Source organism: Aspergillus vadensis (genome assembly GCF_003184925.1).
Source record: "Aspergillus vadensis CBS 113365 unplaced genomic scaffold BO88scaffold_3, whole genome shotgun sequence".
NCBI classification, from domain to species: Eukaryota; Fungi; Ascomycota; class Eurotiomycetes; order Eurotiales; family Aspergillaceae; genus Aspergillus; species Aspergillus vadensis.
In genome coordinates, this window is record NW_020292041.1 from 1,078,286 (window position 1) to 1,105,453 (window position 27,168).

At 50.9% G+C, this 27,168-nt stretch overlaps 11 protein-coding genes across 11 annotated transcripts; 3 read left to right on the top strand and 8 right to left on the bottom strand.

The window, feature by feature from the left end:
• Positions 1-155: 155 nt before the first annotated feature.
• Positions 156-1,642, top strand: BO88DRAFT_422573 (uncharacterized protein; the record flags this gene model as incomplete). The annotated part of the gene is made up of 5 exons (XM_025708584.1): positions 156-184; positions 244-299; positions 339-342; positions 409-642; positions 715-1,642. 5 exons carry the CDS (start codon positions 156-158, stop codon positions 1,640-1,642), a joined length of 1,251 nt encoding a protein of 416 aa, XP_025566633.1.
• Positions 1,643-1,753: 111 nt separating this feature from the next.
• BO88DRAFT_411740 (acyl-CoA dehydrogenase family protein) lies at positions 1,754-3,164 on the bottom strand (the record flags this gene model as incomplete). Its single annotated transcript, XM_025708051.1, has 2 exons — positions 1,754-2,772; positions 2,837-3,164. The coding sequence occupies 2 exons, from the start codon at positions 3,162-3,164 to the stop codon at positions 1,754-1,756; spliced, it is 1,347 nt and encodes a 448-aa protein (XP_025566634.1).
• A 137-nt stretch (positions 3,165-3,301) lies between these two features.
• On the bottom strand, positions 3,302-4,413 carry BO88DRAFT_170847 (A4/G1 family peptidase). Its single transcript, XM_025701657.1, has one exon. The coding sequence runs from the start codon at positions 4,307-4,309 to the stop codon at positions 3,470-3,472; it is 840 nt and encodes a 279-aa protein (XP_025566635.1). The 5' UTR covers positions 4,310-4,413; the 3' UTR covers positions 3,302-3,469.
• Positions 4,261-5,239, bottom strand: BO88DRAFT_170867 (uncharacterized protein). The gene is made up of 2 exons (XM_025701658.1): positions 4,587-5,239; positions 4,261-4,484 (listed from the first exon to the last, which is right to left on the bottom strand). The coding sequence occupies exons 1-2, from the start codon at positions 4,955-4,957 to the stop codon at positions 4,415-4,417; spliced, it is 441 nt and encodes a 146-aa protein (XP_025566636.1). The 5' UTR covers positions 4,958-5,239; the 3' UTR covers positions 4,261-4,414.
• Positions 5,240-5,913: 674 nt separating this feature from the next.
• BO88DRAFT_170840 (tRNA(Thr) (cytosine(32)-N(3))-methyltransferase) lies at positions 5,914-7,223 on the bottom strand. Its single transcript, XM_025701656.1, has one exon. The coding sequence runs from the start codon at positions 7,117-7,119 to the stop codon at positions 5,986-5,988; it is 1,134 nt and encodes a 377-aa protein (XP_025566637.1). The 5' UTR covers positions 7,120-7,223; the 3' UTR covers positions 5,914-5,985.
• A 221-nt stretch (positions 7,224-7,444) lies between these two features.
• ilv3 (dihydroxy-acid dehydratase ILV3) lies at positions 7,445-9,847 on the bottom strand. Its single transcript, XM_025705964.1, has 4 exons — positions 9,640-9,847; positions 8,154-9,559; positions 7,761-8,079; positions 7,445-7,669 (listed from the first exon to the last, which is right to left on the bottom strand). Exons 1-4 carry the CDS (start codon positions 9,684-9,686, stop codon positions 7,621-7,623), a joined length of 1,821 nt encoding a protein of 606 aa, XP_025566638.1. The 5' UTR covers positions 9,687-9,847; the 3' UTR covers positions 7,445-7,620.
• Positions 9,848-10,896: 1,049 nt separating this feature from the next.
• On the top strand, positions 10,897-15,859 carry BO88DRAFT_358837 (ABC transporter; the record flags this gene model as incomplete). The annotated part of the gene is made up of 3 exons (XM_025703804.1): positions 10,897-11,250; positions 11,315-13,828; positions 13,877-15,859. 3 exons carry the CDS (start codon positions 10,897-10,899, stop codon positions 15,701-15,703), a joined length of 4,695 nt encoding a protein of 1,564 aa, XP_025566639.1. The 3' UTR covers positions 15,704-15,859.
• A 158-nt stretch (positions 15,860-16,017) lies between these two features.
• Positions 16,018-17,558, top strand: BO88DRAFT_401922 (DUF3425 domain-containing protein). The gene is made up of 2 exons (XM_025705965.1): positions 16,018-16,376; positions 16,439-17,558. Exons 1-2 carry the CDS (start codon positions 16,157-16,159, stop codon positions 17,224-17,226), a joined length of 1,008 nt encoding a protein of 335 aa, XP_025566640.1. The 5' UTR covers positions 16,018-16,156; the 3' UTR covers positions 17,227-17,558.
• Positions 17,559-17,916: 358 nt separating this feature from the next.
• Positions 17,917-19,531, bottom strand: BO88DRAFT_170906 (FAD-dependent oxidoreductase). Its single transcript, XM_025701660.1, has 3 exons — positions 18,915-19,531; positions 18,459-18,856; positions 17,917-18,390 (listed from the first exon to the last, which is right to left on the bottom strand). The coding sequence occupies exons 1-3, from the start codon at positions 19,296-19,298 to the stop codon at positions 18,108-18,110; spliced, it is 1,065 nt and encodes a 354-aa protein (XP_025566641.1). The 5' UTR covers positions 19,299-19,531; the 3' UTR covers positions 17,917-18,107.
• Positions 19,532-21,852: 2,321 nt separating this feature from the next.
• BO88DRAFT_485169 (DUF3500 domain-containing protein) lies at positions 21,853-23,481 on the bottom strand. Its single transcript, XM_025712325.1, has 2 exons — positions 23,147-23,481; positions 21,853-23,073 (listed from the first exon to the last, which is right to left on the bottom strand). Exons 1-2 carry the CDS (start codon positions 23,361-23,363, stop codon positions 21,983-21,985), a joined length of 1,308 nt encoding a protein of 435 aa, XP_025566642.1. The 5' UTR covers positions 23,364-23,481; the 3' UTR covers positions 21,853-21,982.
• Positions 23,482-23,880: 399 nt separating this feature from the next.
• BO88DRAFT_358850 (3-propionate hydroxylase) lies at positions 23,881-26,155 on the bottom strand. The gene is made up of 7 exons (XM_025703805.1): positions 25,965-26,155; positions 25,633-25,874; positions 25,465-25,575; positions 25,263-25,407; positions 25,057-25,211; positions 24,828-24,985; positions 23,881-24,773 (listed from the first exon to the last, which is right to left on the bottom strand). The coding sequence occupies exons 1-7, from the start codon at positions 26,071-26,073 to the stop codon at positions 23,885-23,887; spliced, it is 1,809 nt and encodes a 602-aa protein (XP_025566643.1). The 5' UTR covers positions 26,074-26,155; the 3' UTR covers positions 23,881-23,884.
• Between the last annotated feature and the right edge of the window lie 1,013 nt (positions 26,156-27,168).

The window sequence follows — 27,168 nt, forward strand, 5'->3', positions numbered from 1 at the left end:
GATTAGCAGATTACGTAGTAAGTAGCATTGATTTCTGAACGGCGTTCGTCTATACCCATGGATGGCTGCAACGTGAGGGTAAAACAAACCCCTGTTCTTCGAAACCGTAATATTAGGAACTTCTATCTTTGTGATCATGTTCTTTCTCCATCGTGATGAGTACGAAACCATTTTCTTGGATGATGTTCTCGCAGTTGCGGAGATTCATCCGCTCTACAACCCTAATATACTTTACCCACCCAGCCCTGAGGAAATCCAGGCTACTGTGCAGGCACAACCCAGTACGAATTCTACTACTAGTAGCAACCTTGAAGCATGACCCCTGACTTCCAAGAAAGACCTGTAAGTCCTACCAGCTGTTAGAACATCTCCTCCGATTGCGTGATATACTCATGACCGTCCTACCAGTTACAAAGTTATCGAGCGATTAACCAAGGACACGAACCCCCAAAATGAATACCGGCGTAGCTCCTACGTCAGTGTCACCGGCGGCGGTTCCGGAGACATGCTATGGATGTTCTTCACCGATGTGAAAGAAAACCGTCAACATCGCGCAGCGTTTGGCGAGTTTCTGCTTACCTGTGGAGTAGTCGAGCCGCGTGATTGGATTTTGACAACGCATACCTCAGGGTATTTGTATAGGTAGGTTACTTTTCCAAGCTCGAGGACAATTGATTGGCAAGGATGAGGTTGACACTTCTCAACGCTGCGCAGATCACTTGACCTCCTGACCGAGATCCTGGAAAATGCAGGAGGAACCATATTGAGCGCTGGCAACCTCATGAAACCCAGCGAAGTTGTGCGAGCTCTCGCGCGATACAACGTCAATGTGTTGACTGGGGATAGCAGTCAAGTTATTCAGGTCATTCATCATATCTCGACACTTCCAGTAGACGAGCGAAAGGGGATCAAGTTAACCAAAGTGATCTACACATCCGAGCCACTTACCGACAGTCAGAAAAGATATATATATGCCATACTGGGTCCGGCAGTAAAGATATACTCTTTCCTGGGAAGTGCAGAGGCGGGACCATACGCAATACATAACCCTGATCTTACTCGAGAAGCATCATCATGTCAATATAGTAATGGGTCCATGGACTTTGTGTTTGATACCCGCAGCATCCTCATTGAAATTTTCCCTCATTCCGTCATGGAAAGTGATACGCCCTCCTCGGACATGAAGCCGCTTTCAGAGGGCGAAGAGGGTGTCATTGTGCAAACGTCGTTGCAGCGTCGATGGAACCCGCTTGTGCGTTATATCACTGGAGATCTTGGGTCCGTTCATACAGTGCCGGATATTGCAAGGTCCATTGTGCCGGAATCTGAGCCGAAGTACTTCCGCGTGCTCCGACTACGGGGTCGTAACCGTTGGTTTAGCTTTAAGTGGTATGGTGAGTATTTTGAATTTACTAATATTGAGATGTTTATGCAGAAGGGGGCGTTTGGGATTCTGCAATGGCAGATTATTGTAGGGACGCTGGATTCTTCGCCACCGACAACAATGGAGATTAGGTTGCTTCGTGCCGCGGAGAGTAGAGATTTGATATCTCTCGAGCAATTTGTCTATGAAGTGGAGACGTTCTTCTTTGTTTTACCGGATAATCGTCATTTGTTTAAGTTAACCTTTGTTGAAGTATAGGTGGGTTCGAGAAGAGCGGTACGGGGAATAAAGTTATGAAGTTTGTGGATAGGAGACACTTAGTAGTAGTATATTGAAGACATCATATTTCCATGATATCCAAGAACCACCCTAATAACTCCTCGGCAACTGCAACACCTTCTCACTAACATAATTCAAGATCATCTCCCTACTAACCGGCGCAATCCTGGGCACCAGACACTCCCTCAAATACCTCTCCACATCATACTCCATCGCATACCCCATACCCCCATGGCTCAGCACCGCCCTCTCACACGCCGTAAACGCCGCCTCAGCAGCCAAATACTTCGCACTATTACACGCCACTCCCACCGAATGCAACGGGATCGTCTCATCCTTCTTCGACGCATCATACAGTCTGGCAGCATGATACGTCGCCAACTTGGCCGCCTCCAACCTCATATACGCATCCGCCAACGGATGCGCAATGCCCTGATTCTGCCCAATCGGCCGTCCAAACACCACCCTCTCCTTCGCATAATCCGCTGCTCGCTCCAGCGCCGCATACCCCAACCCCAATGCCTCACCGGCAAGCAAACACCGCTCCGCATTCATACCATGCAGAATAATCCGGAACCCATCATTTTCCTGCCCGATGAGCGTGTTCGCCGGTACTTCATACCCATCAAAGAACACCTCGTTAGCATCGACAGCCCGTCCGCCCATCTTCTTGATCTTGCGCATGTCCAGTCCGGGCTTGGTGCGGTCAAGGTCGATGCAAAACATCGATAAGCCCTGCGTGGACTTGGTAACTTCTTCCAGCGGGGTCGTGCGCGCTAGCAGGATCATTTTGCTAGCGACTTGCGCGCAGGTAATCCAGATCTTTTGCCCTGAGACGGAGTAGATACTACTACCATCTCCGGAGGACTTTTTAGTGGCTAGGGTCTTCAGCTTGAGCGTTTCGAGGCCAGTGTTGGGCTCTGTGACGCCGAAGCATGTGCGCCATGTACCGTTGATGATCTTTGGGATGGTTTCTTCGAGTTGCTCGCGCGTGCCGAACCGGGCGAGTGGTTGTGTTGCGTACACGTTGGCGTGGATGGCTTGTGCGCCAGCCATGCCGGCGCCGGATTGCGTGATGGTTTGCATCATCATTGTTGCTTCGGAGATTCCTGGATGTGATGTTAGACATATAACACCGTGAAGAGTGGCAAAGGTTGGGGAGGATTGGCCTACCTAGACCTGCGCCTCCTAGTTCCTCAGGCAGCGCGATCCCTAACCATCCGTCTCGGGCTAGGGCGGCGTGGAACTCTTTCGGGTCGCGCTCGTTCTGGTCGCATTCTTGCCAGTATGTGTTGGGGAATTTGGCGCAGATGGCGGATACGGCGTCGCGCACTGTTAGTTGCTCTTCGGTGAAGCCTGTTAATTCCATTAATGGGCGTGCCGCGCTTGTGCTGAAGCCGCAGCGGCGGGATGGCCGGGCGGGTAGTAGGGAGGAGCCCGGCCGGAGAGCGCCAATTCGGCTGTGTTGAAGCGCGCGACTTAGTTGGTATATACGGGACATGACTGATTGGTTGTATGGATAGATTCTCGCATCGAAAATGAGTTGGTTTGGGAAAGTGGAAAGTAGATATATATAAGGAAAGCCGAAAAGGCATGCGATCATAGAATGCGGCAAATACCCGAGGGCCATATAGCCTTCTTGGTTCCTCCCAATAGCCGAGCCCGCATGCTGGATGTATCAACCTTAAGCTAAGTACTACCGAAATACATCAATGCGTCTTCAAAATTAACCACGAAAATTATGTGACCGACCAATAAGGAGAGATATGATCGAAGAATGAGAAAATGCAAGCATATACCATCACATCAGCTCGTATATGACACGGTGAAGGCCGAGTCACTTTGCACATTCACGTCCGTCAACACCTGGTCGCCCTGCTTCAACTCGACAATAGTCGCATCATCTACACCCCATGTAGACCCGCCACCTTGTGCTTGCACGCCCCAGAAGCTGATCTCGCCGAAGCCAGCCAGATCGACCATTGAGTCGCCAGATTGGAAATCCTCCACGATCCAGTCGGCATTCTGGCCGGCAAGTGTGGCTGTCGCAGCTGGGGCTTTGATCGTCTGCGTGGCCTTCTTCCCTGTTGATATGTTCTCGATTGTGGCTACGCCTTGACTTGGCGAGATGGCCTCCACTTTGGCGACGATTGTGTCACCTGTGCTCACATCCAGGTCGAAGTCGTATGCATAGTCTGGATACCACTCAAACCAGGCATCGTTGTACGTTTGCCCATTTTCCACGTAGAAGTCGACTCCTGTTTGGAGAATGGCGTTGCTGTATGTGTCGCCATCTATCCCGACCCAGGCCGATCCAGCCTGCGTTCCACTCCCCCCTTGCGCCGTGGGTTCTGGTACGCGAAAGGTTGCCGACACGGCTGAATACGTGCCTTGCGGAGGTGGTTGCTCGCGCACTGCGCCCGCCCAATTACTGCTGTAGGTAACATGGGTGGTATTTTCGTCGGATTGGAGGAGTCTGGACTCCTCTTTGGTGGATGTGTCAAGTGGAAGTGGTGCAAGAGGATGTGACTGGCGCTGCAATGACCGCGTACGGAGTCTGTCCTCCAAACCGGTGCGGGGAGCTGGAACCGCTAGGACACTGCCTGCGAGTGATGCAGTTGTCAAAAGGTAGTTTGTGAACTTCATTATGAATTGAGAGGAGAAGGAATTGTGAAGAGTGATGTACGACGCTAGTGGCAGAGGGTATCGATATTAAAGAAGGCAGGAGGGGGCGGGTCGTGTCCTGCAAGGTCATAGATGCACGACTTTATTATATCCCTCTAGAAGATCTGCAAGTCGCATGCGGATAGCTCTTACTTTCCTGCTTGTCACTAGATTAGGCAAGTTTCTCGACTAATGCCCCCGATCTCCGCGTGCCCACGGGGACACATAATCCATCAATGGAGTGTGGAGGTGCACGTACGTCACGGACCGAATCATCAAGAGTCTCCAGTGCGTATACAATTGGCCGTCGGACGAAAGACCGAACAAGTTATTTTTAACAAGGTTTTGCCCTGGCACCGATCTGCCTGGGACCGTCCAGATTTCCCAGACCCCAGCCGGAAAGAGTGGGTGCAGTGCGCACGTTTCCCTGATAGGTGCAAGACACCGAACAGGGCTTTCAGATGCAATAGGTAAGGCAAAGAACCGACGGAATAGGACAGGATCGACGACTGCTGAAGCTTCGGTGATGGCGTTGGATGCGTTGAGGTCTTCAGCAGACCGTATCACCTGCCATAGGGGCGTTGTTGAAGCATATAACATGACCGAATGCCTGATCCCATTGTCAGACATAAACAAATAGATAACTTGTCAGCCATGAAGGCAAATTAAGACTGAGCTGATCCGAAACATGGGTCAGCAGTAGCTGTCTATGTGGCTTTGTTGCAGATGGGAGGGTGACGAGTGCAGGAATGAGGAATCTCACATACCAATCGACACAAGACCCCTTCCGCTTCTGTGGCATGTCCGCGTGGCCGCTGAAAACATCCGCTCGGGGTTTGTTTGATCCCTTGGTGTTCTAAGTCTCTGAGTATGGCCAGATCTCCCTTGTTTCACTTCAAGGAGCTTTCGACTTGCGGTTCCTGCTCATACCGGGCTATGCATGGGTCAGGTTGGGTCAGACATCGCCTTATTCGAGTCTATTCACAGAGATTATAATAAGATACCACACTGAGTCTGTTTCTTCAGACTATGAGGGGGCAAGCATATAGCTCACCTACGTACCATGAGCTGTCGGGAATGTCGATAGGGTCATTCTACTTGAGCTTGTGATACTTAGGGTAGAACAAGGCTCCCGACATCCGCCCAATGAATGAGACAGGGAAATTAATGCGATCAATTGATCCATGTGAAAGTCGCCCCAAGAATGTAACCAAATGAGTTCTAGTCTAGTCTCTATCTATCGTCATGGGTATCATCAGATCCTCCATCGAGGATCAAAAACTCACTTTTACGTTCATTGAGAACGTAAGCACTGGGGGCCGAATGACAGTCATCTTTCACGAGAAGTCGATTAAATTATCGACTAGGTGCCGCAACGAACTGGCTGTGCGCGTGACCAACTGCCCTAAGCCTCCGTTCCATGTGATCTCCGAGAGTTCGTTCGAGAGTCGGATGGGTTTGAAGCATCTTCCAAACGAGTGGAAGTCCCCGAATCCTCATGTAATAAATATGTGACATGGAAAAGAAGCTGGCTGTTTGCATGTGGTCTACACAACAGTAGCTTGTTCGATGTTGACGCCACTATGAGTAACAATCCTGCGACTTCCACCACGCCCCAGAGCCATGGGCTAAGCTTTTGCGGAAGGATCAAAAGGATATCACGATTCGTTATTCGAAGCATCGACGGCGGCAGTGGTATCGCGCTTGAGGAAGTGGCCCTGAATCCAGCAGCGGTACATCTTCAGCTTGCGCTGACGGTTAACGATCAACCGGTAATCGACACCTAGCTTCTCGATGTCAAAGACACCCTTGATGTCAGTAAGGCTCTGTTCATCCTTGGCCTCAGCTTCCTCTCCTGTCGCAAGTGCTGTGGGCAAGCCCTTCTCCGGAGTCCATTGGCCCCACATCTTCTCAAGCTCATCGCGATCAAAGAAGTACACCCGTGTTCCATCACCACGAACGTAGAAGTTCTCGCCCATGTATCGATTCTTCTTGAAGCGAACCTGTGCCAAGTCGCCCCGTCCGTAATCGCGGAACAGCACATGTCCGCCGGGTTTCAAGACGCGGTACACATTACGAAGAGCCTGGTTCCACTGCTCTGGAGCCAAGGCAGAAAAGATAAAGATGAGAACGACGACATCGACCGACTCCTCAGTAAGGCCCGGAGGAAGTCCATTGCCGTTCTCATCCGGCTCCGCCGTGACATCCCACACATCAGCTGTCATATACTTGGGATTGTAGTGTGGACTCTCGCGCATGACCTTGACAGCAGTCTTGGAGAAATCACAAGCATGGACCATGAGCTCCTCGTTCTCGTTGTTTTCCAACAATGGGAAGGCAGTATTTCCGGCGCCTGCACCGACCTCCAGCACCACCTTCTTTCCTGCTGTAGGTTGAGTCACATCCGCAAGGACAGGGAACTCCTGGCGGAGCCATTTTCGGTTCTTGAAGAAGTTGGCTGTGTTGTTCTTGTAGAAAAGGTTCCACCACTTGGCAGGGTCGGCATTGAAACGGTTTCTGTCGAAATCCGAAACGGGGGTTTCGCGCTGCTTCGAATATTGGACTTCTGCGAAGGCTTTGAACTCGTCGTCGGGCTCGACATGGTCCCAGGCGTTGAACTCGAAGACATCGTCTCCTTCTTCCAGGTACCGGGAGCCGAACTGGAAGGGATCACTCCGCTTCTGATTGTTGGAGGGGTCGTGGGAGCGGTGCGGGGCAATCTGAGGTGGCGTAACTAATTGGAGAACAGTCGCGATATCATCGCTCGAAGATGCGATCGGAGCAGGGGCCATGATGAAGATATACTCCGGCTGAGGCCTGGAAAGATGTGAGTCCGACGAAGCAGGGTTTGAGCCAAGTAGAAACGAGACGCCCCTCGATAGAAAGTAGAAGCCGATAAGAAAAATTTACAAACTTTGCAAACACTAAGCGACAGTCATGTGATGTACGGCCCACGTGCATCCAGATACGATCCGTGGAACGGATATGGGGTGCGGAGTAATTAACCTCGCTTTCCAGGGAGAATATATGATTTCTTAACAATATTATTTGCTGTATTTGATATTCTGTAAATACACGAGACCATATAGTGAGGTCATAACAAGCAGCACTTTTGGTTCGTTTCAATTCGCCTATACAAAACAGTAGCCACGTGCGGTCCCAGACTCAAAACGACCCAAAATCATCCCAGATAGAGTAGCTGAAAAGAAAAAAGAGATTGATATAAGACACAAGTTACTTTCGAAGAATATATGGACGCAAAGAAGGACATATGGTCATATATGCCTTCCCGATTACTCGAGAGAGTCGGTGATACAGCCGTGGCTGGCATCCTTGACGGTTCTATTGGGTAACGTTAGCATCGCGTCTAGACATGAACCATAGATATGCATCGTATTGATATATGTGATGCCAGTTAGAGCCTGATACGTACCTAGCGTACTTGCCGAGAGTACCTCTGAGGGTCAGGCCGGTGGGAGGGAGCTTGCCAGCAGCCTTGTCGGCTTCCCACTCCTTTCTTCTTTGCGCGAGGACGGTCTCCTCAACATCAAGATCCAGAACACGCTTCACGGCGTCAATAGTGATAACATCACCATCCTTGACCAGACCAATGGGGCCACCGACGGCGGCTTCAGGAACAATGTGTCCGATCAGGAAACCGTGAGAACCACCGGAGAAACGGCCATCGGTGATCAGGGCGCAGGACTGTCCGAGGCCGGCACCCATCAGGGCAGAAGAGGGCTTCAGCATTTCTACTCGTCGCAATTCGTTAGCATTACTGGTACACGTGCACAGTGTAGGAGAACATTTTGCTGTAGCGACTTACCGGGCATGCCAGGTCCTCCCTTAGGACCAGTGTAGCGGATGACAACGACGGTCTTCTCCTCCTTCTTGATCTCGTTACGCTCGAGAGCAGCAATGAAATCATCCTCATCATCAAAGACGCGAGCCTTTCCAGTGAAGACGGTTCCTTCCTTACCAGTGATCTTGCCGACACTGCCACCAGGGGCCAATGAGCCCCTCAAGATCTGGATATGGCCAGTCTCCTTGATGGGGTTGGACAGGGGACGGATGATCTTCTGATCCTCAGGGAAGTCCGGCACATTCTCCAAGTTCTTGGCCAGGGTCTGACCGGTGACAGTCATGCCAGAGCCATCGATGAGACCTTCCTTCAGCAAGAACTTAAGCAGAGAGGGAGTACCACCGATCTTGTGCAGGTCAGCCATGACGTACTTGCCGGAAGGCTTGAGGTCCGCCAAGAAAGGAATGCGATCGGAAACGGACTGGAAGTCCTCAATATCCAGCTTGATACCAACAGAGTCCGCAATGGCAATCAAGTGAAGAACGGCGTTGGTGGAGCCACCAGTGATGTTGACCAAAACCATGGCGTTCTCGAAAGCCTGGCGAGTCAGGATATCCGAAGGACGAATGTCTTCCTTGAGCAGAGTCTTGATGGCCTCACCAGCCGCAAGACATTCAAGGTACTTAGCGTCAGACTCGGCGGGGTTGGAAGACGATCCAGGAAGGGTCATGCCCATGACTTCGATAGCAGTGGCCATGGTGTTGGCAGTGTACATACCACCGCAGGCACCACCTCCAGGGCAGGCGTTGCGGATAATGTCGAATCTCTGGGGCTCGGTGATTTCCTTGCTGATGAACTGACCATAGGCCTGGAAGGCGGAGACGATATCAATGTCGGCGTTACCCTGCATGGAGGCGCAGCCAGGCTTGATGGTACCACCGTAGACCATCAAACTGGGGCGGTTCACACGTCCCATTGCCATCAACACACCAGGCATGTTCTTGTCACAGCCGGGAATGCTGATGTTAGCGTCATACCATTGACCACCCATAACGGTCTCGATAGAATCGGCGATCAGATCACGACTCTGGAGAGAGAAGCGCATTCCCTTGGTACCCATACTGATAGCATCACTGACACCGACAGTGTTGAACTGGAATCCGACCAAACCAGCCTTCTGGACACCCTCGCGGACACGGTTGTTGAGATCGAGCAGATGCATGTTGCAGGGGTTTCCATTGTACCAGACAGACGAAATACCGACTTGGGCCTTGTTCATGTCCGCCTCAGTGAGGCCAGCGGCATACAGCATAGCCTGGGAAGCACCCTGGGAAATGGGCTGGGTAATGTGGCGGGAGACCTTGTTGAGGCCAGTAAACTCGTCATCGTTACCGTTCTGTTGCTTCGGCAGAGTGGTGGACAGAGGGCGACTAAATGTATGAAACTAATATCAGCCTGTATTCTGAAGCAATTGAAGGACACAAGTCATGTTCTAGGCCGTTATCCATACCTGTTCAGCAAAGAGCGCTTGGCGATGCTCCGGAGAGCGGAGGGCATACGCCCCCGGGTTTGGGAAAGAAGCATTGCCGTCCTAGTGCGCGTGGATCGCGGGACAGTGTGACAGGAAAGGGTGCAGCAGCGGGGTGAATGCGTTCAAACTGACACAGAGACCTTCAAAACCCTTGACCACAACAAGAGGAAGGGATTAAGTAGACCCGACCGAGGAAAGTGACTCCAAGTAGCAAAAATGGGCCGGGGTCCTCCGCAGCGAAGTCGGGGCCGGAGTTGGACAGCGACTCCGCGCCGCCCAATGTACGGCCATGGATTGTCAGCAAATCAGCATCTCGGCCCCGCTGAATAATAGCGGGTGCTCCCCGTGACTTGCTGGGCTCCAGAGAGCTACCCTAAGCTGGACTAGCGCGGTCGCTTTCTGGTTTCGCCGATCCCGAAGCTGCACTACTGTTTGGCCCGGGCACCATAGTTTACTGCATATTATTACCGCTTATCTGACCGCTAAAAGCGGCAGAACCTCGTCGACCTCGCTGAGAAAATCGCGGAATCGACGGATATAGACGGATATAATTTTGAACAACCCCCGGAACAATGAGTCTGAATCTGTATAAAACTTTACCGCCCTCCTGACCGCCCATATTAGCGGCAGAACCTCATGCCTTCTTGTAAGCCAATGCGGTCACTCCGCCAAGTACCTTGTGCACCTTACCAAATTGGGCGGTTCTCTATACAAAGCTGATCGTTTGTGCTTCACCTCCAACACACCAGCCTTTATCGAGGTATTCCCGTCTTTGCGTTTAATCTTCTTGTCTATGCAAAGGTTACACCAAAGCTTTTCGCAATCATGCGATATCGGTCAGAGAATGACGGACCAATCCTCACTGTGGTCAGATGGATGGGTGGACTGTTACACTGTACACCGGGATACTATTGACTATTGCAATTAAATCCGTATCGTTGCCACAATAATGCCACACTAGCCTGTGGAGAGTACAGTCATTAGACTTACTATAAGTAGGGGCTACCCTTCTGTGTCTTTCTTCACCCGTGGTGTTGGGTACGCGATCGTGGCCGCTCCCCCTTGATGCAAGGCACGCAATAAGAATGCAGGTGGAATGCAAGCTCTACAGCTACGCGTGGGAGCAAAACACCTCTCAAAATTACTGTTGAATTAGGTCTCTAACATTTTCATCTAATCTCGACACTATCAACCCTCCAGCTTACAGCAACGGATGTGGTTCTGCCTCCATGTAGGATGGCATCAAACCAGGACATGGCGTCTATTGCTATAGGCGCTCTAGGCACTCTATTCATTTCAAGCTGTACTGTTCCTGCACTACACGGCATAATCCGGCGATTCTTGCATGTCAAAGAAAGACCCCCGATTCAATTACCCGGAGCACATGCTTTTGACAGACCTGGCTATGAGGATAAGGACGGGGAGGCCAGTGATGAGGCGTTGAAAGGTTTTTCAGATCGTTGGCAGAGACTAGGAATAGCCGTTCTATCAGTCATTGGGCTTGGGATATCGTTGGCACAGGCCATCCTGTCTATAACAAAGGGCCAACATGTCTTGATTGTTCCCTTTTGCCTGCAGACGGGGAGCTGGGTGAGTCCGACAGCTAAATGTTTGTTCTGCGTCTAACTAACTCTAACGGAAACCCCGAATATAGGGAGTTCTATCCGTACAAACGATCGGTTTCTTCATTGAGCCGGCACCTACCAAGCGGTACATGCTAGGAGTATATGGATTCGGGGCTAGCTTACTCGCCGCCATAATCCCCTGCTTAGAGATTGGCTTGGTCTGCAATACTGGGTATAGCCTGGATGCCGTGTCGTTGGGATTGGCGATAAGTCAATTTGGAATATCCTTCTTTAGGGCTACACTCTGTCTTCTACTTCCTCGACGCCCGGACGTGCACCACGATGGCCAGATTGTCGACCGAGAGCTTACTGTGAGTGCTATGAATCGGTTCACATTCAGCTGGGTAAACGATCTCTTGAACCATGCGGTCGCCAATGAAGGTCTGGAGATTGATGATCTCCCCAAGATGCCGTATGATACACGCTCGGAAACTCTTCATGCACATCTTGATCGTACGCGAGGTTCGCGAGCACTCTGGCGGTCCCTCGTGGTGGCACACCAAAAGTCACTCATCCTTCAGTCATCACTTAGCATGATTATCTGCGTGTTAAGTTTCGGCCCACAGGCAGCGATGTACGGAATACTGAAATCGCTCGAGAAGCGCTATTCCAACCCTGACGAGAATTCAAAGGATGTTAATGAGGCATGGGCCTGGGTTTTCGGGTTGGGAACCGTTCTCATCATCTCGTCCAGCATCGAATCGTGGCTTTGGTGGATCATATATGCAAAACTTTGGATCCCTATTTACGAAGGTCTTTCAGCGCTCGTGTTCGCCAAGTCAATGAGGTGTAAGGATGTCAAGCAGCTTGTATCGTTAGAGGAAAAGGAAGGGGATGACCGCGATGCAGACGAACCGCAACAGGATGTTGTCAGCCAAAGCCCTATCAATCTTGCCTCGGTGGACTCCAAACGCATTGCAGATTTCGTTATGTTCAACTACTTGATTCCCTCATCTGTCATCCGACTGCTTATAGGAGGTGTCTTCTTAGTCCACCTTATAGGATGGCCGAGTTTATTGGCCGGCATCGCAACTGCTCTTCTAGTGGCTCCTATGAACGCCTATTTGACGAAGAACTACTCCACGGCACAAGAAGAATACATGAAAGCAAGCGATAAACGAATGGGAGCTGTAGGGGAGGTTCTTCATGGGATCCGGCAAATCAAGTTTGCAGCATTGGAGCAGCAATGGCAGGATCGCATTAGCGAGAAGCGCCGCGTTGAATTAGGGCTCCTCTGGCAAACCTCACTCTATACTATTGGCATGGTGTCTGTGTGGATTATGGGACCTCTAATGCTGTCTGCCGTCTCATTGACAGTATATACTTTGACTCGTGGCGAGCTTTCTGCTTCCGTTGCGTTTACAACTCTTTCCATATTTGGCTCCCTAGAATCAGCCATGGCAAGCTTGCCTGATTTACTTTCGAAGGGAATGGAGGCCAAAATTAGCGCGGATCGTATCGAACGATATCTGGGCTCACCCGAAAAGTCCCCCCATACCTCCGCTGTCGACAAGATTTCCTTTCACAATGCGACCATTGCCTGGCCTGGCGAGGAAGGGGCAGAGTTCGACCAGCGCTTTCTGCTCCGAGACCTCACCTTGCAATTCCCCCCAAAGGGCCTCAGTGTAATATCCGGAAAGACTGGCTCTGGGAAAAGCCTACTTTTAGCCTCAATCTTGGGGGAGTGTGATGTCTTATCTGGGACCGTGGCAGTACCCCATGCTCCTTCCATAAACAGGACATATGATCAGCGAGCCACTCGCCACAACTGGATCATTGACTCGGCCATCGCATATGTTGCTCAGAACCCCTGGTTGGAGAACGCCACTATCAAGGACAATATCCTTTTCGGCCTTCCGTACGATCGTTATCGATACCGCAAAGTCATTTACGCCGCAGGCTTGAAGAAAGACATCGCAATGTTTCCAGATGCCGATCGGACCGATATTGGTGCAAATGGGATTAATTTGAGTGGTGGTCAGCGCTGGCGCATTTCATTTGCCCGTGCTCTCTATTCTCGTGCCGGAATCCTAGTTATGGATGATATATTCAGTGCACTTGACGCTGAGACTGGGCGCCACGTGTATGAGCATGCCCTTATCGGCAAGCTAGGCCATGGCAGGACCAGGATCCTGGTCACGCATCATCTAGGCTTGTGCCTGTCTCGGACTGACTACTGTGTTATTCTGTCTGACGGGCTTACAATTCATGCTGGAACAGTAGATGAATTGGCAGCCACTCAGAACTTGATAGACTTGTTGGGCGAATCTGCCAAGTCATCAAATGGTCGCAATGCCGATGTGGTAGACGACGAACCTGTGACACCGATAACACCGATGAAGCGCGTATCTACTGAGTCAGGCTTTTCAGTAGCGACAAGTGTTGCCGAGCCTCCAAGGAAGTTCACGGAAGACGAGAGGCGCGAGAAAGGAGCTGTGTCCCTGCAAGTGTACACAACATACATGACCAAGGGGAAATGCCTACGCTGGTGGATGATAACGTTTTTGGCTTATGTCGCATTCATGGCGCTTTTAGTCGGAAGAGTAAGTCCCCATATTCTTCCAGTCACGGACCAAATTGACCGTTCTTAGTCCTGGTGGATAAGCGTTTGGACAGACTCGTCCGCATCCTCATCCCAACTGACCGATTCGAACGGTGCCATCCAATCTCGAACAATGGATGTCAACAGACGTTTTGTCGACAAGGACTCCATGTTCTATCTCAGCATATATGTATGCTTTTCGGTAGCCGCGTGTATCATTGGAACCCTGAGAACATTGGCTCTTGCCCTTGCGTCTCTGGAATCTTCCCAGCGACTCTTTGATGACCTATTAGCAGCTGTGTTGCGCTCACCGCTGCGATGGCTAGATACGGTGCCCCTCGGCCGGATCCTCAATCGATTCACATCTGACATGTACATTCTTGACTGGAGGCTCGGTTATGATATTGGACACTTCGTGTTCAAGGCTCTGGAGCTGACTAGTATACTAGCAGCAGGAGTGTTGGTATCCCCGATACTGTTGGTGCTTGCCTGTATCCTGCTGGTCTTATGCTTTCGACTCTCCAAGATCTACCTCACGGGAATGCGTCAGATCAAACGACTCGAAAGTACCGCTAAGAGTCCTGTCCTAGAACGGTTTGGGTCCAGCCTTTCCGGTCTGACCACAATTCGAGCTTTTAACAAAGCAGAGATCTACCTGAAAGATATGTATGAGCGCATCGATCGTCATGCTCAGGCGGCGTGGTATCTCTGGCTTTTAGACCGATGGCTATCATTTCGGATGAGTATTGCGGGAGCCGTACTGGCCGGGATGACAGCAGCTCTGGTAGTGTACGTTCCCAGCATCTCACCGGCACTGGCAGGCTTCGCCATGACATTTGCGCTACAGTACAATTATGCTGTGTCGATGGGCCTGCGCTTCTATGCAAATGTGGAAACAGATATGAATGCTACGGAGCGGGTATTGGAGTACTGCAACATTGAGCTGGAGGAGCAAGGGGGCCATAACCCGCCAGCGGCATGGCCCACGCGTGGAAAGGTCGAAGTTGAGGATCTGGTTGTGGGGTACGCCCCCGACCTGCCTCCTGTGATTGACGGCCTTACCTTCACTATGGAGAACAACCAGCGAGTGGGCGTTGTTGGACGTACCGGGGCCGGAAAATCATCGCTAACCCTGGCATTGTTCCGCTTCCTCGAGGCCCGACAAGGGCGCATACTCATTGATGGGCTGGATATCTCGCAAATCAAGCTTGAAGCTTTACGGAGCCGTCTTGCCATCATTCCACAAGACCCAGTGCTATTTTCGGGAACGCTGCGGTCTAATCTGGATCCATTCAACGAGTATAGTGATGTGGAACTCTACAACGCTCTAGAACGCGTACATCTGGTCTCGTTCGAGGATACACTGACCCTGGCGTCGCATTCAAGTAGCGAGCCACTGAGCGACAGCAGTACATTGCCGTCATCCGCGAACTCGAGCACGGAACCGGTCAAAACAAGCAATTTTTTCGCGTCATTGTCATCAGTCGTCTCTCAGGGAGGGCTCAATCTCTCCCAAGGCCAACGGCAACTACTTTGCCTGGCGCGTGCCATAGTCTCCCAGCCGAAGATCATGATCCTGGATGAGGCCACCTCCGCAGTGGATATGCAAACCGAAGCTTTGATTCAGCGGTCCATTCGGGAAGAGTTTGGACGCAATGCTACCTCGCTCCTTGTCATTGCGCACCGCCTCAGCACGGTTGCGGATTTTGATCGAATCCTCGTGATGGACGCCGGAAAGGCCGTGGAGTTTGGCACACCGCAGGAGTTGCTTGACATCGAGGGAGGTGTGTTTCGAAATCTGGTAGAGAACAGTGGAGAGCGAGCACATCTAGAGCGAGTCATCAAGGGAGAAGAGACAAGGTCTCGCAGCACTTAGTTTTGTTTTGTTCAGCATAGTTAGCGTTTGGGTGGCTTGTTTGTATTCTAATCGATATGTACAGTATAGGTTTCTTCTGCTTCCTGCTGAAGACATCTCTTTCACAGAACTCCCTGATTAGGTTATTATCGACACAGAATGAATGTACAACTTACCAACTCATAGACGATGTTCTCCTAACGCGTAACGTAACACTAGTATTTACCGAACCATACCATATGTATGATGAGCAACCACTACTACCCTTCCGGTTAGTGTCCTCGAAACCCATTCGAAACCGTCGCAGCGCTGGACTTTTAAAAGCACCGGCGGACCTGCTCTTTTCATGGGATTTCGACTTGCCTTTCCTACTCCGTTATAGCGGCATTCTCTCTCCGATCATCCCCCCCCATCGTCACTATCATCATCTCTCGCCTCTCAGTACAGGAATCCATCCAATTCATATACTCTCACATGGGATCGGACTTGCTACGGTCGCCGACTAGTCAAGACATCAGCACGGAGAAAGCCACGCGGTCTTCCTCATCACCGCCACTCCCCGTGGTGACCCCCGCTGCTGCTGCTGCTGCTTCTACCGCCGCCGCTCAAGTGGACCCTGAAGATGACTGGGCTGGTCTCTGCGACCGCCAGGAACGTCGACGACGACAGAACCGGCTGAACCAGCGAGCATACCGTGAGATTCATCCACCACATGCCCATCTATAATCAATCTCAACTAACGTCAAATAATCAAAGGGAAACGAAAACAAGCCGAACGCAACAGCAACAATGCCCTGGTCACACGGTCATCCTCCTCACAACCACACCCACCACCAGCACTAGGCACCAACACCAAGCATGAGCAAACCAGCCCATCATCATCATCATCATCATCAACCTCCTCCTCCTCCTCTCCATCCTCCCAAACCCTCATCACCCGCCGCACCCTAACCAGCGAAGCCTCCAAACCGGAAAACATCCGGCGAATATTCGAGCACTTCGCACGGGTCGCCTACGAGAGCTACTTCCGGGGCTCCCCGTCCGCGGACCACCTCCTCACGCTCAGCAAACTAAACGTCTTCCGCGCCTTCATGACCAACATGACGGTCCTCGGGTTGGGCAATTGCACCACCTGGTGTGACGACGACGATGCCCTCTCCCTCTTCAACACCCTCCCGCCCGAGGCTATCCAGGAAAAGAGATTGCCTGTGAGTCTCCGTCCGACGAAGATCCAAATGCAGGTGCCGCATCACCCGTGGTTAGATTTCTTCCCGTTGCCGCGTCTCCGGGATAATTTGTGTCTCATGATTGATCGGTTCGATGATGATGAGCTTTGTCATGATGTTATGGGATTTTGGGATAATGCGTCCGATACGTGTAGTTTGTTGGTGTGGGGAGAGCCGTCGGATCCGGCGAATTGGGAGGTCACGGAGCAGTTTCTCAGGAAGTGGCCGTGGGTGTTGAGGGGGTGTCCTGAGTTGTTGAAGAGTACGAATCGCTGGAGGCAGAAGAGGGGGGAGAAGATGATTATTAGGTATTTGTAGGGTGCAGCCATGGCTATTGTAAGGTGTTGATTGTTAGGAATGATGATGTGATGAGTAAGTCGATTGAATATAACGGGTTATGATCTTCTCTTCTCTTCCTTTCCATATAAAGCCATAGTGCAAACTACTATACCTACTGTGAGTGAGTACATATGCATGAGTGCAGTGATGATCCTAAACCTATCTAGTATTCCCCTACAGCAACTAGTGTAGCACAACATATAGTATACTATAGATCCATACGTATGCACAGACATACATATAATAAGCATAAACATAAACATAAGAATAAGCACTCAATCTAACCACAGCAACAATACTAACATCATCATCACACTCTCTACACGACCAAATCCTATGCCACTCCCTTCCCCTCCGGAGATACGATCTCCACCGTCCGGAGAACCAAGGCGCAAGGCAGACGCTAATGCACCCTGCTGACACGCTTAATCACTGATTCCCTGGATCGTGGAGAATAATTGTCCAATCACAACACGCATATTGACTGATCTGCTTGGCAAGGCAGTAGATTTGTCAGCGTTGAAGGAGGGGTGTCTTGTCAGGATTTGTTATTTCAATACGGGTACGAGGTGTATGTTTGTATTGTTGCCTGAGGCGGAAATGGGGATTGTCGGTACTATGGATGGTTGATTACTGGGGTAGCTAACTTCCTGCATGTTATGGACAACTCTTCGCTTTAGATTATGAGTACTCTAATGCATTGTATTAATAATAGCGTTGAGGGTGCTGCGACGACACTGCTCAATGTTAATTAATGAATCTACTAAACGTCAACGTCAACATCAACGTCACATCCACGGGGCTGAATGGCCAGCATTCTTCCCATGAAGGTATCAGCACCCTCGATCACAAGGATTAGATCAGATCACATTCTCTCGCTCCACCTTTTCCACCATCTTGCACAGTGCATCGGCGACTCCGTACGAGAAGGCATAGCCGCCTCCGCCGAATCCATAGGCTGAGAGGATGTACCGGCTTTCGTGCTGCTCCGAGTCTAAGCGGAAGCCACCCTTCCTCGAGGGCCGGATGCCGACGATGTAGCTGAGGGTGTCTTCGGGTGGGTTCTCGGGAACGATTTCGGGCGCGAGACGGTGTGCGCGTGCGATCTCATCTCGGGCGATTTCCATGTCTGGCTCGGAGGATCTGTTATAGAATTAGTATTCGGTGTCCCCAAAGGTGTAGCTGCTTGGGTATTCGTGATCAGGCCTTACAGATTGTCAGCTTGTTTGACTCCTCCCAAAATGACACCATGTGACATGGGCCGAGGGATCACGTAGGTGTATTCTTGGCCGTTCCGGAAGTACATTGTGCGACAGTTTTCCGTCTTGTAGAACACGTTCTGCCCCCTTTCCGGGAAGCACTGGTCATCCTGGACGTCCTTGAGGGTCTGACTTCCAATTCCGCTAGCGTTGATGAATATACTTGACTCGGGGAACATGTGATAGAGGTCTTCAAGAGACTCTACCCGCTTGCGAATGAAATGGCCGCCCAGAGCAGTGATCTTCTTGCCCAGATACGGCATGTGGATGGTGGGATCGGTGACGAGAGTCTCGTACGACCATCCACAGCTGAATTCGGATGGATATTCACCCGGTTGTAAGTCACGCCACTAAGTCTTGTGTCAACCCCTGAGCTATGTCTATTACTGCTTGTGCGAGCTGTCTTACCTTGGCAGCCAGAGTCCTTCCCCATGCCGACGAGTTTTCAGCGGGAGGTCGTTCAACATATTCCAGGGCATCGACAATGCTGACTCCAGATTCGGGTTCTTCTTGTGCCATTTTCAGCAGGTGGCGATGACTGATGGCTTGGAGATATCGCCATTCCGAACAAATTCCGCCCGCTGGATGCCATGCCGCCCCAGCCCATGCGGATGCATAGCGGAAATCTTGATCACCAGGTAGATATTCAGCGACCAAGATGACTGGAAAGCCGTCCTGTAGAAGCTGTCGTGCTGCAGCACAACCAATAATGCCCGCACCCAGAATGATGATCGGGCGTTGTGCGAAGGGCACGTTGGGTGTATCGGCCGGATAGTGCTGGAGTTCGCCCATCTTTTCTAGAAAGATTCTGTATCCCGCTACCCATTAAAGTGGGGTTAGTAGGGGATTTAAAGGATGTTTAGAGGGAAAGGAAGAACGGTTCAGGAAGGAAGGAGGAACGGTTCAAGAAGGAAAGAAGAATGGAACAGTAGTATGGGAGGCAAATCATGCAAGAGCCCATAGAAAGGGATGCCGAGTTTATACCACGGCGGCGACATCGGAGGCCTTCAAATTATATTCTTGCTAGCCTCCCAACACGATACGATTTCAAGACCCTCAAGGGATATAGTCCGGACCGCTTTTGAGGCCATAAGAGCGATCATGAGCCAGTAGCGAGGAAAAAGTGTAGTGGGATGGGGGGCTTTTCGGATCGAAGCGCCCAGAAGCCAGATCCGCCAGGCGGTTGGAGCCGACTAGCGGGTCGAGCCGCTGCTGGTGAGAACCCGATCTCTTCTTCTTATTTGGCGCTGCCTTACTGATGCTCCTCCTCCCCGGTTATCTTTACTTTCTCCAGTGCGGTCAATCCGTCGAGGACTCGTCAGCTCCAAGCCTCATCTGCAGCCCTCATAGGTCCTTGTGGATGGCGCCATGCCCGACACGGCTTGATGGGGCGGCCCTTTCCGACACGCAAATACTATATTCGCAAACTGATCCGCGGAAGACCATTTGGTGATAGATGTCGACGTGTCATGTCATCGACTCGGTATTCAAATCCGGCCGACGGGTAAACAATCCGGTCCACGAGGTTGACAGGATGATAATGTGTGAAAGCCTTCATACATCCCAATAGAAGTTGGGAAGGAACAAGCAACTATTTGCCGCGCCCGATCATTGTACAGCTTGGTCACTTTGGAAGGAATTCTGCGCAAGAAGGATGACAATCACTGCCGAAGACATGGCCTGATGCATAAGTTTCAATGGTGTATGTTCATCCCAATGGGGAGTGGGACTTCAGCTGGGCATAGCAATCCTGTTTGCAGCGCGATTGCCTTGTCTTGCCCACTCGCAAGCTGCGGGGCTTGCAATCTCACAGGAACAATGAAAGCTCCCTCGTATAAGTATAAACGAAGTGGATCGGTCAGACAGTGCAGGATACACGCGTCCGCTCAACACTCAGCCACCTCATCCCTGTCGTAGTCCAGCTGATGATTGGAAAGTCTTTGAGGTCATCGGCGTCACCGACTGTGCCACCGCCGATTGAGTTTGGGTATCCCGAACCGCAGCGAGATCATGAAAGTCCCAACTTATGTCGGAATACTCGCGTGCAGGGTACATCGAGCTGTGGAGGCTGTAAGTGAAGCTAATTGTTCATGAGTACCGTTTTTGGAAGGCCAAATCTGAGAGGGTAGTCAGTGGAGCACGCTTCCAGGAAAACAAATCGGTTTCTGAAGTCTAAGTAGAATTGCTCGACTGGTGCAGAATTGGCGAGGCAGTCAGACATGGCAACGAGTGACAGGCCACTGAAGCAGCAGGGTCAGTAGGTGGATGGCCCACTTCGGAGCCGAGAGCGCCTTGCCTGCCTGTCTGCTTGCTTGCTCGCTTGTCTGCTTTGTGCTTGGAGGATCCAGTTTCAGAAGGATTTACGGTTTAGTGGGCATGATAAAGCAAGATGTCACTTTCGGGAGTTGTTGTTGGTCACGTTACTGGACATCCTTGCAACTTGTGCATTAATGCAGGTTATTATTGGTTTTATCATTAGATCCGGGAGATGTCATCTCCGGGACAAAAGTCTGATAGGATTGGATGTAATCAAGCGAGTTGAACTCGGTATATGATCAGTAGGGCACCTGAAACAAGACGGATATACTCTGCAGTGGAGTCGCAATAGACTGTGACTATGCCTGGCAAGAGACACCAAATAGCTCGAAAATCATCACGTAACCTCCTCAGAAATTGGATGAACATACCTCCAAAAACAACAAATATGTCCACTCATATAGTGCTATCCACACTATGACAAGTTCGTTTTACTAGTACTAAACTAGCATGACAGTCACATGGAAGTAAAATATCATCCTACCAGAGTAACCAAGGGCCCACAAGGCAAAATATAGCCACCACGCTAATATCACTTCTCCTAAGTAGTAGTGGACTACACACATCCCCATTATACACAGTAAACTACTAATTGATTAGCACTGTCTCCTCCTAATTCTCGAAGTTTTACTAACTCAACGATTCGAATAGATTCACAGGTAAACCATGGCAACATATCTGTAGGAGTTCTCTGTATGGTCACAATCCGATGTGTGAACAACAGCAAATATCCTAGATAGAGGCCATTATCTCATGTCTTGTAAGAAGTAAAGAGCTACGAAAACATCCATAGGCTAAGATAGATAGGGCGAATGAGGACCGTGCGGGACAAGTCTGTCCCTATAAGAAGTAAGGCTACCTCCTGACCCATCTTCATTCCTCCGCTGATCCGGCCCCTTGTGAGTCCCGACATCGGCTATGATCCTCTTGATAACTCTGCCGATGAATGGATCCAATAAATCCCATTAGTCCGAGTTATTTCTTTGGAGCAGCTTTGTGCCTAAGGGACAATACATAGACTTCACAGATCGAGAAGTGGTTGGTCAGGATGGTGACAGCCTCATAGCCATCCTGGAGGATATCATGGATTCCATATGTATGTACGCTATATAACACTCTATTCACATAACATCATCATATATTGACACGTGTCCGGCATTTCACAGAGCGGACTTCTCCCACACAATCTCCTTTCCATTAAGTCCCTCCACAGCGGGGATCTGAGCCCGCAAAGCCTGTCCGTAATCTCCGGCATTCGGCGTACGCAACAATGTGTGAATGTGGAATTTCTTGGGCTCCTCGTTGTTGAGGAAGACGCCGGAGTGGTGGTCGAACTCGACCAGAACCACGGGGCTCTGCAGGCGGTAGTAGAAGGGGTCGCTGTCGCCGTATCCACCGATCCAGCAGAAGTAAGTCTCCGACTCGTATTGGCGGATCTGGTCCAGCTTCATCTGACGAGCCCGAGCGGGGAGGTACAACAGGTATTGTTCGAAAATGCCGTACATGAATTTCTTCTGTTCCTCGGAGAATCCCTCGACGGTGATACCCTCGTTAGGGACGACGCGGTTGTCCCGGTAGGCTCCGCACAGGTGGCGCTGGTCATCGCGGTTCCAGCGGCCTGGGGGCATGGCGGGGTCGTGCATCTGTTCGAATACGCGGGCCTTCTGCTGAAGGTCAGGGGTGAGGGATTGCATCAGTCGGAGGCCAAGCTCTTCTTCGATCTGCATGATGCGAGTACCCGAGTACGGGCCATCGTCAATCTCGTTGGGCTCGGCGCCGGTGAACCACGGGGAGGCGACGATCTGGTTCTTGTACAGGAAAATGTTGAGGCAAAGGTGGTGGCCATAGAAGGACCAGCCCCATGGCCGAGTGGTCGAGGGACGACCGAAAAGGACAAAGTTGTAGGAGAACTCGTTCATCACCTTGGGCGATTCCACCAGCTCGCCAAGGAAGTGGTTGATGCGCATGGCCTTGACGGCCTTGTCGTAGCCCTCGGGCGAGAGGGTGGTCTTCAGAACGTTCATGATGGCATCGCGCAACTTGTTGTCAATCTCGTCGAGGCGCAGACCCTTGTGGGCCAGAAGAAATTCGGGGTTTGACCAGGTCCTCCATTCGGGAGAGTCAATGTGGTAGGAAAGCGCCTGGCGCTGCTTGTCGTCGGCAAGGGACAGAACGTTCTGAACGGATTCAACGATGTCGCCAACAGGCACATCTTCATCTTGGAGCGTGAACAAGCCGGGGCGAACATTTCCTTTGGCAATTGATTAGCATTGACCCTTCGAAGCGGCGGTGCGGGGTGAATGTATCGGAGAAAAAGAACTTACCATCGGTGGTAACACCCTTGAAGGGTTCCTGCAGCAGATCAACCCAGTGCATATACAGCGCATGCAGCCACGGAGGGTTCTTCAGCGTCTTGAAATCATGGGCGTATTCGTGAGCATCCTGAGTGCGCATCACCTGGAAGCGCTTCAGACTCAGGTCGGGCAAGTATTGACGGTACTCGCCCGTAGGCTTTTGCAATTCAGCGGCGGAGTGGGACATGATGGGCGGATTGCAACAGGCAGACGGGGAATTGGCCAATGTTGCAGGGTGAGGAGAGAACGGGGAGATTGAGGGAAGAAGAAATAATGAGGGGGAGGGGTAATAGGAAGCAGGCAGCGACGCGTAGTTATTATAGCTGAACGTGTAGTGAGACTGCGATCGGCATCTGCTTTCCGTACTTCTTGGGATTCTTTTCCCCGTGGCGTCACTCCCCACGCTCTCTCCACACAAATCCCCACCGTGGGTGGTGGAGAGCGGCTGTTTTCTTATCCGTCACTGCTTTCCTCCACACTTTGCCTCGCCATTGCCGGTCTTCCCTCTTTACTCACATCTACTATATGGGCGATCAATGCGAACGGTTATCGATTTTATACCCGTCGGATATACTAGACGTCTCTGCAGAGTGATACTATCCTATCTACTATCTAAAACCACATTGTCTCTCACTCTCAGACGTACATCAGCCCACTTTCCCGGATATCCCGACGGCTCTGCATAACTCCGTCTGTCCGTTGGTCCATCTACCCCGAACCACCTATACCCTCATCCCACGCCAGATGCGCCCTCAATTCCCCCAGTACCCCACTAGATTCCCCCGGATATTCAAAGCGCGCTAAGACGTGCTGGTCGGGACGGACTAGAATTGCCTGGCCCTCCGCTAATCTCGTCAGCGCCATCCACTTTTCGCCACCCCCGGCCTGAATGTCAAAGTTTGCCCCTCTGGTCATCATCTGGAGTTTTAGCCCACTACACTTGCCGGGGAGTTGCCGTTTCACCTCTTCGAGGATCTTTCCCCAAATATCGGCTGATATTATGTCCACAATGAGTGTGAAAGCGTCAAATGCACACAAATCTAGCGTGGAGAACTGTTTCAGTTTTAGCTCCTCGGGAAGAAACTCAGATACATAGGAACAATCAATGGGGGGAAGCCGTATCTGGTCTGGGGTCAATAACTTGATCCACGCGTGCGGTAAGCGGGCTCCAGGAATGCAAACGGGCTCATATGTCGAGGCACAGTCTGGGCGCTTGTGGTTACCGTAGACATAGCCCACATGAAGACCAAGGTTGTCAAAGTGCTCACGCTGGCCTTCAATGCCTTTGTTGATCTCCTTCATCATTTGTGCGTCTTCAATGTTGCGATATAAATTCTGCCTCGCAACTTGAACATCAGGATCGGTAGTCCCGAGCGCTTTTAAAAGACCAAATATCTGTTTGCCGTTTTTGACGCTTTGCTCAGCGTTATCGCAGGCAACTGGCCGCCGATCAGCTTCATAGCTGTCCAGAAGCTTGTCGCCACCCCATCCATGATGCACTGCTGCGAGCTTGTATGCGAGGTTATGGACATCCCCTAGACCGCTGTTCAGTCCCAATCCCCCAGTAGGTGGGAAAGAATGCGCAGCATCTCCGGCTCTGTGCGACTGTGTTAGCACGTACTACTGGAGACTTAGATGCGATACTACTGACAGCAATACACGGTTTGCTCGGTATGCAAGTGCGACTTTCCTACTCAATATCCATGGTCGATAACTCAATACGTCGTATGGGATCTTTGCACCAATAGCTGCGTCAACAACTTTGCGACAAAGCGCTTCGTCCCATGAGTTGACTGGGTGCTTCTCAGCCTACTCGGAGTTAGTTGGTGGCTGTTTCTTGAAGTAAACAACCAATCGAGGAGTCAATATTTTGGACTCACATCAAAATTACAGATCAAGACTTGGTTCCCTCCGAGGTCGTATCCAATAATGAAACCGGATACTTCTGGGTCCATAACCCAGTGTAACATACCCACTCGTTCTTTGACCACGGGATGCAGGTTGGCATTAATATGGATAGTCATCATGGTTTCATCTAAGTAGTGGTCAGCCTCAAAGTATTGAATGGGTCAGCTGTACCACATACAAGAGTCCTCGCCCTCGCTCTCTATTCCCAAACATCTCCGGACTGCACTCTTTGCTCCGTCGCATGCCACAAGATGGCAGCACTTCACAGTATATTCTTGCTGTGTTGCACGATCTTCGATGGTGGCTAAGACATAATCACCGCGCTATGTCGATATCAGTAACAGCTCTAGATTGGTTTCGCGATTTACCAAGAAACTTACATCAGTCAGTCTAACAAAGGAATGATTCTTGCGTATCTCCACCAGATTGTTCTTGGATAACCGCTTAGCGACCAGCTCCTCAAAGTCTGGCTGAGGAATATTATGAATCATCTATCACTAACATGAGCATGTATCTCAGTTTTTGAGGTCTTCATATAATTGTCATACCGTCGGTGTGCTCTCCAGAACTTCTGGATCCATGCGCTCATAGGGGAGTCTTCCGACCTGCCTGCCACTCAAACTTGTAATGAAATTGACCCAGAACGCCTCTCCGCGTTTGGTACCAATGCTGCGAATCTCGTTCACATCCAAGCCGTACTGCCGGCATAGTTCGAGTGTTCTAGGGGACAGTGCATGTGCTTTTGGCGCTTGTAGTCTGGTGGGGTAACGTTCACATAGCAGAGATCGGACTAAAAGACAAGTAGAAGACAGTCAGCGAATCTATCCCGAACTTTTCTCTCATGACCAGCTTCCTATATCGTGGAGGAGTTGTCCCATACCTCCAAGTTGGGCAAGCAAATACGCAAGGAGTAAGCCACATGGGCCGGCCCCAACGATCAAGATGGGCACATCGTCGTCGCAGTGAATTTCCTCCTTGGTGGGCGACATGCTGTCGGTCTGTCTATGGTTCTAACGATGGATGTCTGTCTATTCTAATCGGCCGCACCTTTTTATACTGGCTCATCTTGAAATTGAGCAAGTGGGAAAAGCTACGGTTATCACTACGTGAGATCGACCTGTTTGTTGTCCTCGCGGCTGACTCGCGCGCCTTGCATCCCCCACTCCAATCAGAGTGGGAAAATTGCGGAGAATGCGGCCCTCTATGCGGGGATGTGTCTCTTACTCTTCCATCTCTCTTGCTTTCATCTTTCTCATTCTGATATTTTCTGGACGTCAACTATGCTCCTCTCTCTTGTTGATGATATCCATGTCCGCCAAGTGACACCCCATTCTTCCCCACTTGAGAGTCCCCACCACCCGCTCCTCTGCCACTTGATGGAAGATTCAGTCTGGCTCTTGACAAATGGAGTCGCTGTGTTTAGTCATGGTGACCAGCGTCTAGCCGTTCCCAGGGTTCCGATCGGATCTGGAGCTGTTTGCCGTGTGGATGAGACTGAGGCTGTTTATGGCATCCAGTATAGTCAGTGTGAGACCGGTACTTCCCCCGTCTCTCTACAAGCCTTTTCCTGTGTTACCATTAAGCAGTGATTGTGAAAATGGAATCTATTCCATGCCGAAGGCCTTATAGGCGAAATGATGAGCTCCCTACTTAACTCCAACTGATACCGTCCAGACTACCAACTCTGCGGGGTAACTTACCGCAACAGAGTACCATACCGTAACCACATGCGCCAACGACACGCTAGTCCAAGTCCGGTTACCCGCAACGGCGAGAGTGGCACGTGACCTCCACGCGCCCATCCGAGAACCCCGCGCGCATCCTATGATTCATCGACCAGCAAGCCCGATGCTATGATTGGCACTTTCTCTTGCCAAAGCTCTAGAACTCTCGCACATCCTGGCCTACTACTTGTCAGTTACCTATCAAACCAGCTGCACCCTATCAATTTATTCCCAACTGATCTGTTGAGATCCCAACAGTTGGCAAGACACCTCTCTTACCCCGGCGATACTGCACCGGAGTAACTCTCCCAAATTGACTAGCTCAGACCCGTTTTGGTTTCTCCGGCATAGGCCTAGTCT

Bases quoted from the DNA above. Each gene is read 5' to 3' on its own strand.
- ilv3 (XM_025705964.1), bottom strand. From the start codon at position 9,686: ATGCCCTCCGCTCTCCGGAGCATCGCCAAGCGCTCTTTGCTGAACAG. The intron at 8,080-8,153 runs GTAAGTCGCTAC...TGCGACGAGTAG, and splicing joins GGGAGGACCTGGCATGCCCG to AAATGCTGAAGCCCTCTTCT. The intron at 7,670-7,760 runs GTACGTATCAGG...GTTACCCAATAG, and splicing joins ACTCTCGGCAAGTACGCTAG to AACCGTCAAGGATGCCAGCC.
- BO88DRAFT_170847 (XM_025701657.1), bottom strand. From the start codon at position 4,309: ATGAAGTTCACAAACTACCTTTTGACAACTGCATCACTCGCAGGCAGT.
- BO88DRAFT_485169 (XM_025712325.1), bottom strand. From the start codon at position 23,363: ATGTCCCACTCCGCCGCTGAATTGCAAAAGCCTACGGGCGAGTACCGT. The intron at 23,074-23,146 runs GTAAGTTCTTTT...CAATTGCCAAAG, and splicing joins CAAGGGTGTTACCACCGATG to GAAATGTTCGCCCCGGCTTG.
- BO88DRAFT_170906 (XM_025701660.1), bottom strand. From the start codon at position 19,298: ATGGGCGAACTCCAGCACTATCCGGCCGATACACCCAACGTGCCCTTC. The intron at 18,857-18,914 runs GTAAGACAGCTC...CACAAGACTTAG, and splicing joins GAAGGACTCTGGCTGCCAAG to TGGCGTGACTTACAACCGGG. The intron at 18,391-18,458 runs GTAAGGCCTGAT...ATTCTATAACAG, and splicing joins GTCAAACAAGCTGACAATCT to ATCCTCCGAGCCAGACATGG.
- BO88DRAFT_358850 (XM_025703805.1), bottom strand. From the start codon at position 26,073: ATGTCGCCCACCAAGGAGGAAATTCACTGCGACGACGATGTGCCCATC. The intron at 25,875-25,964 runs GTATGGGACAAC...CTTGTCTTTTAG, and splicing joins TTTGCTTGCCCAACTTGGAG to TCCGATCTCTGCTATGTGAA. The intron at 25,408-25,464 runs GTAAGTTTCTTG...ATATCGACATAG, and splicing joins CCTTTGTTAGACTGACTGAT to CGCGGTGATTATGTCTTAGC.
- BO88DRAFT_170840 (XM_025701656.1), bottom strand. From the start codon at position 7,119: ATGGCCCCTGCTCCGATCGCATCTTCGAGCGATGATATCGCGACTGTT.
- BO88DRAFT_170867 (XM_025701658.1), bottom strand. From the start codon at position 4,957: ATGTCTGACAATGGGATCAGGCATTCGGTCATGTTATATGCTTCAACA. The intron at 4,485-4,586 runs GTACGTGCACCT...AGTGACAAGCAG, and splicing joins TTGATGATTCGGTCCGTGAC to GAAAGTAAGAGCTATCCGCA.
- BO88DRAFT_401922 (XM_025705965.1), top strand. From the start codon at position 16,157: ATGGGATCGGACTTGCTACGGTCGCCGACTAGTCAAGACATCAGCACG. The intron at 16,377-16,438 runs GTGAGATTCATC...AAATAATCAAAG, and splicing joins GCTGAACCAGCGAGCATACC to GGAAACGAAAACAAGCCGAA.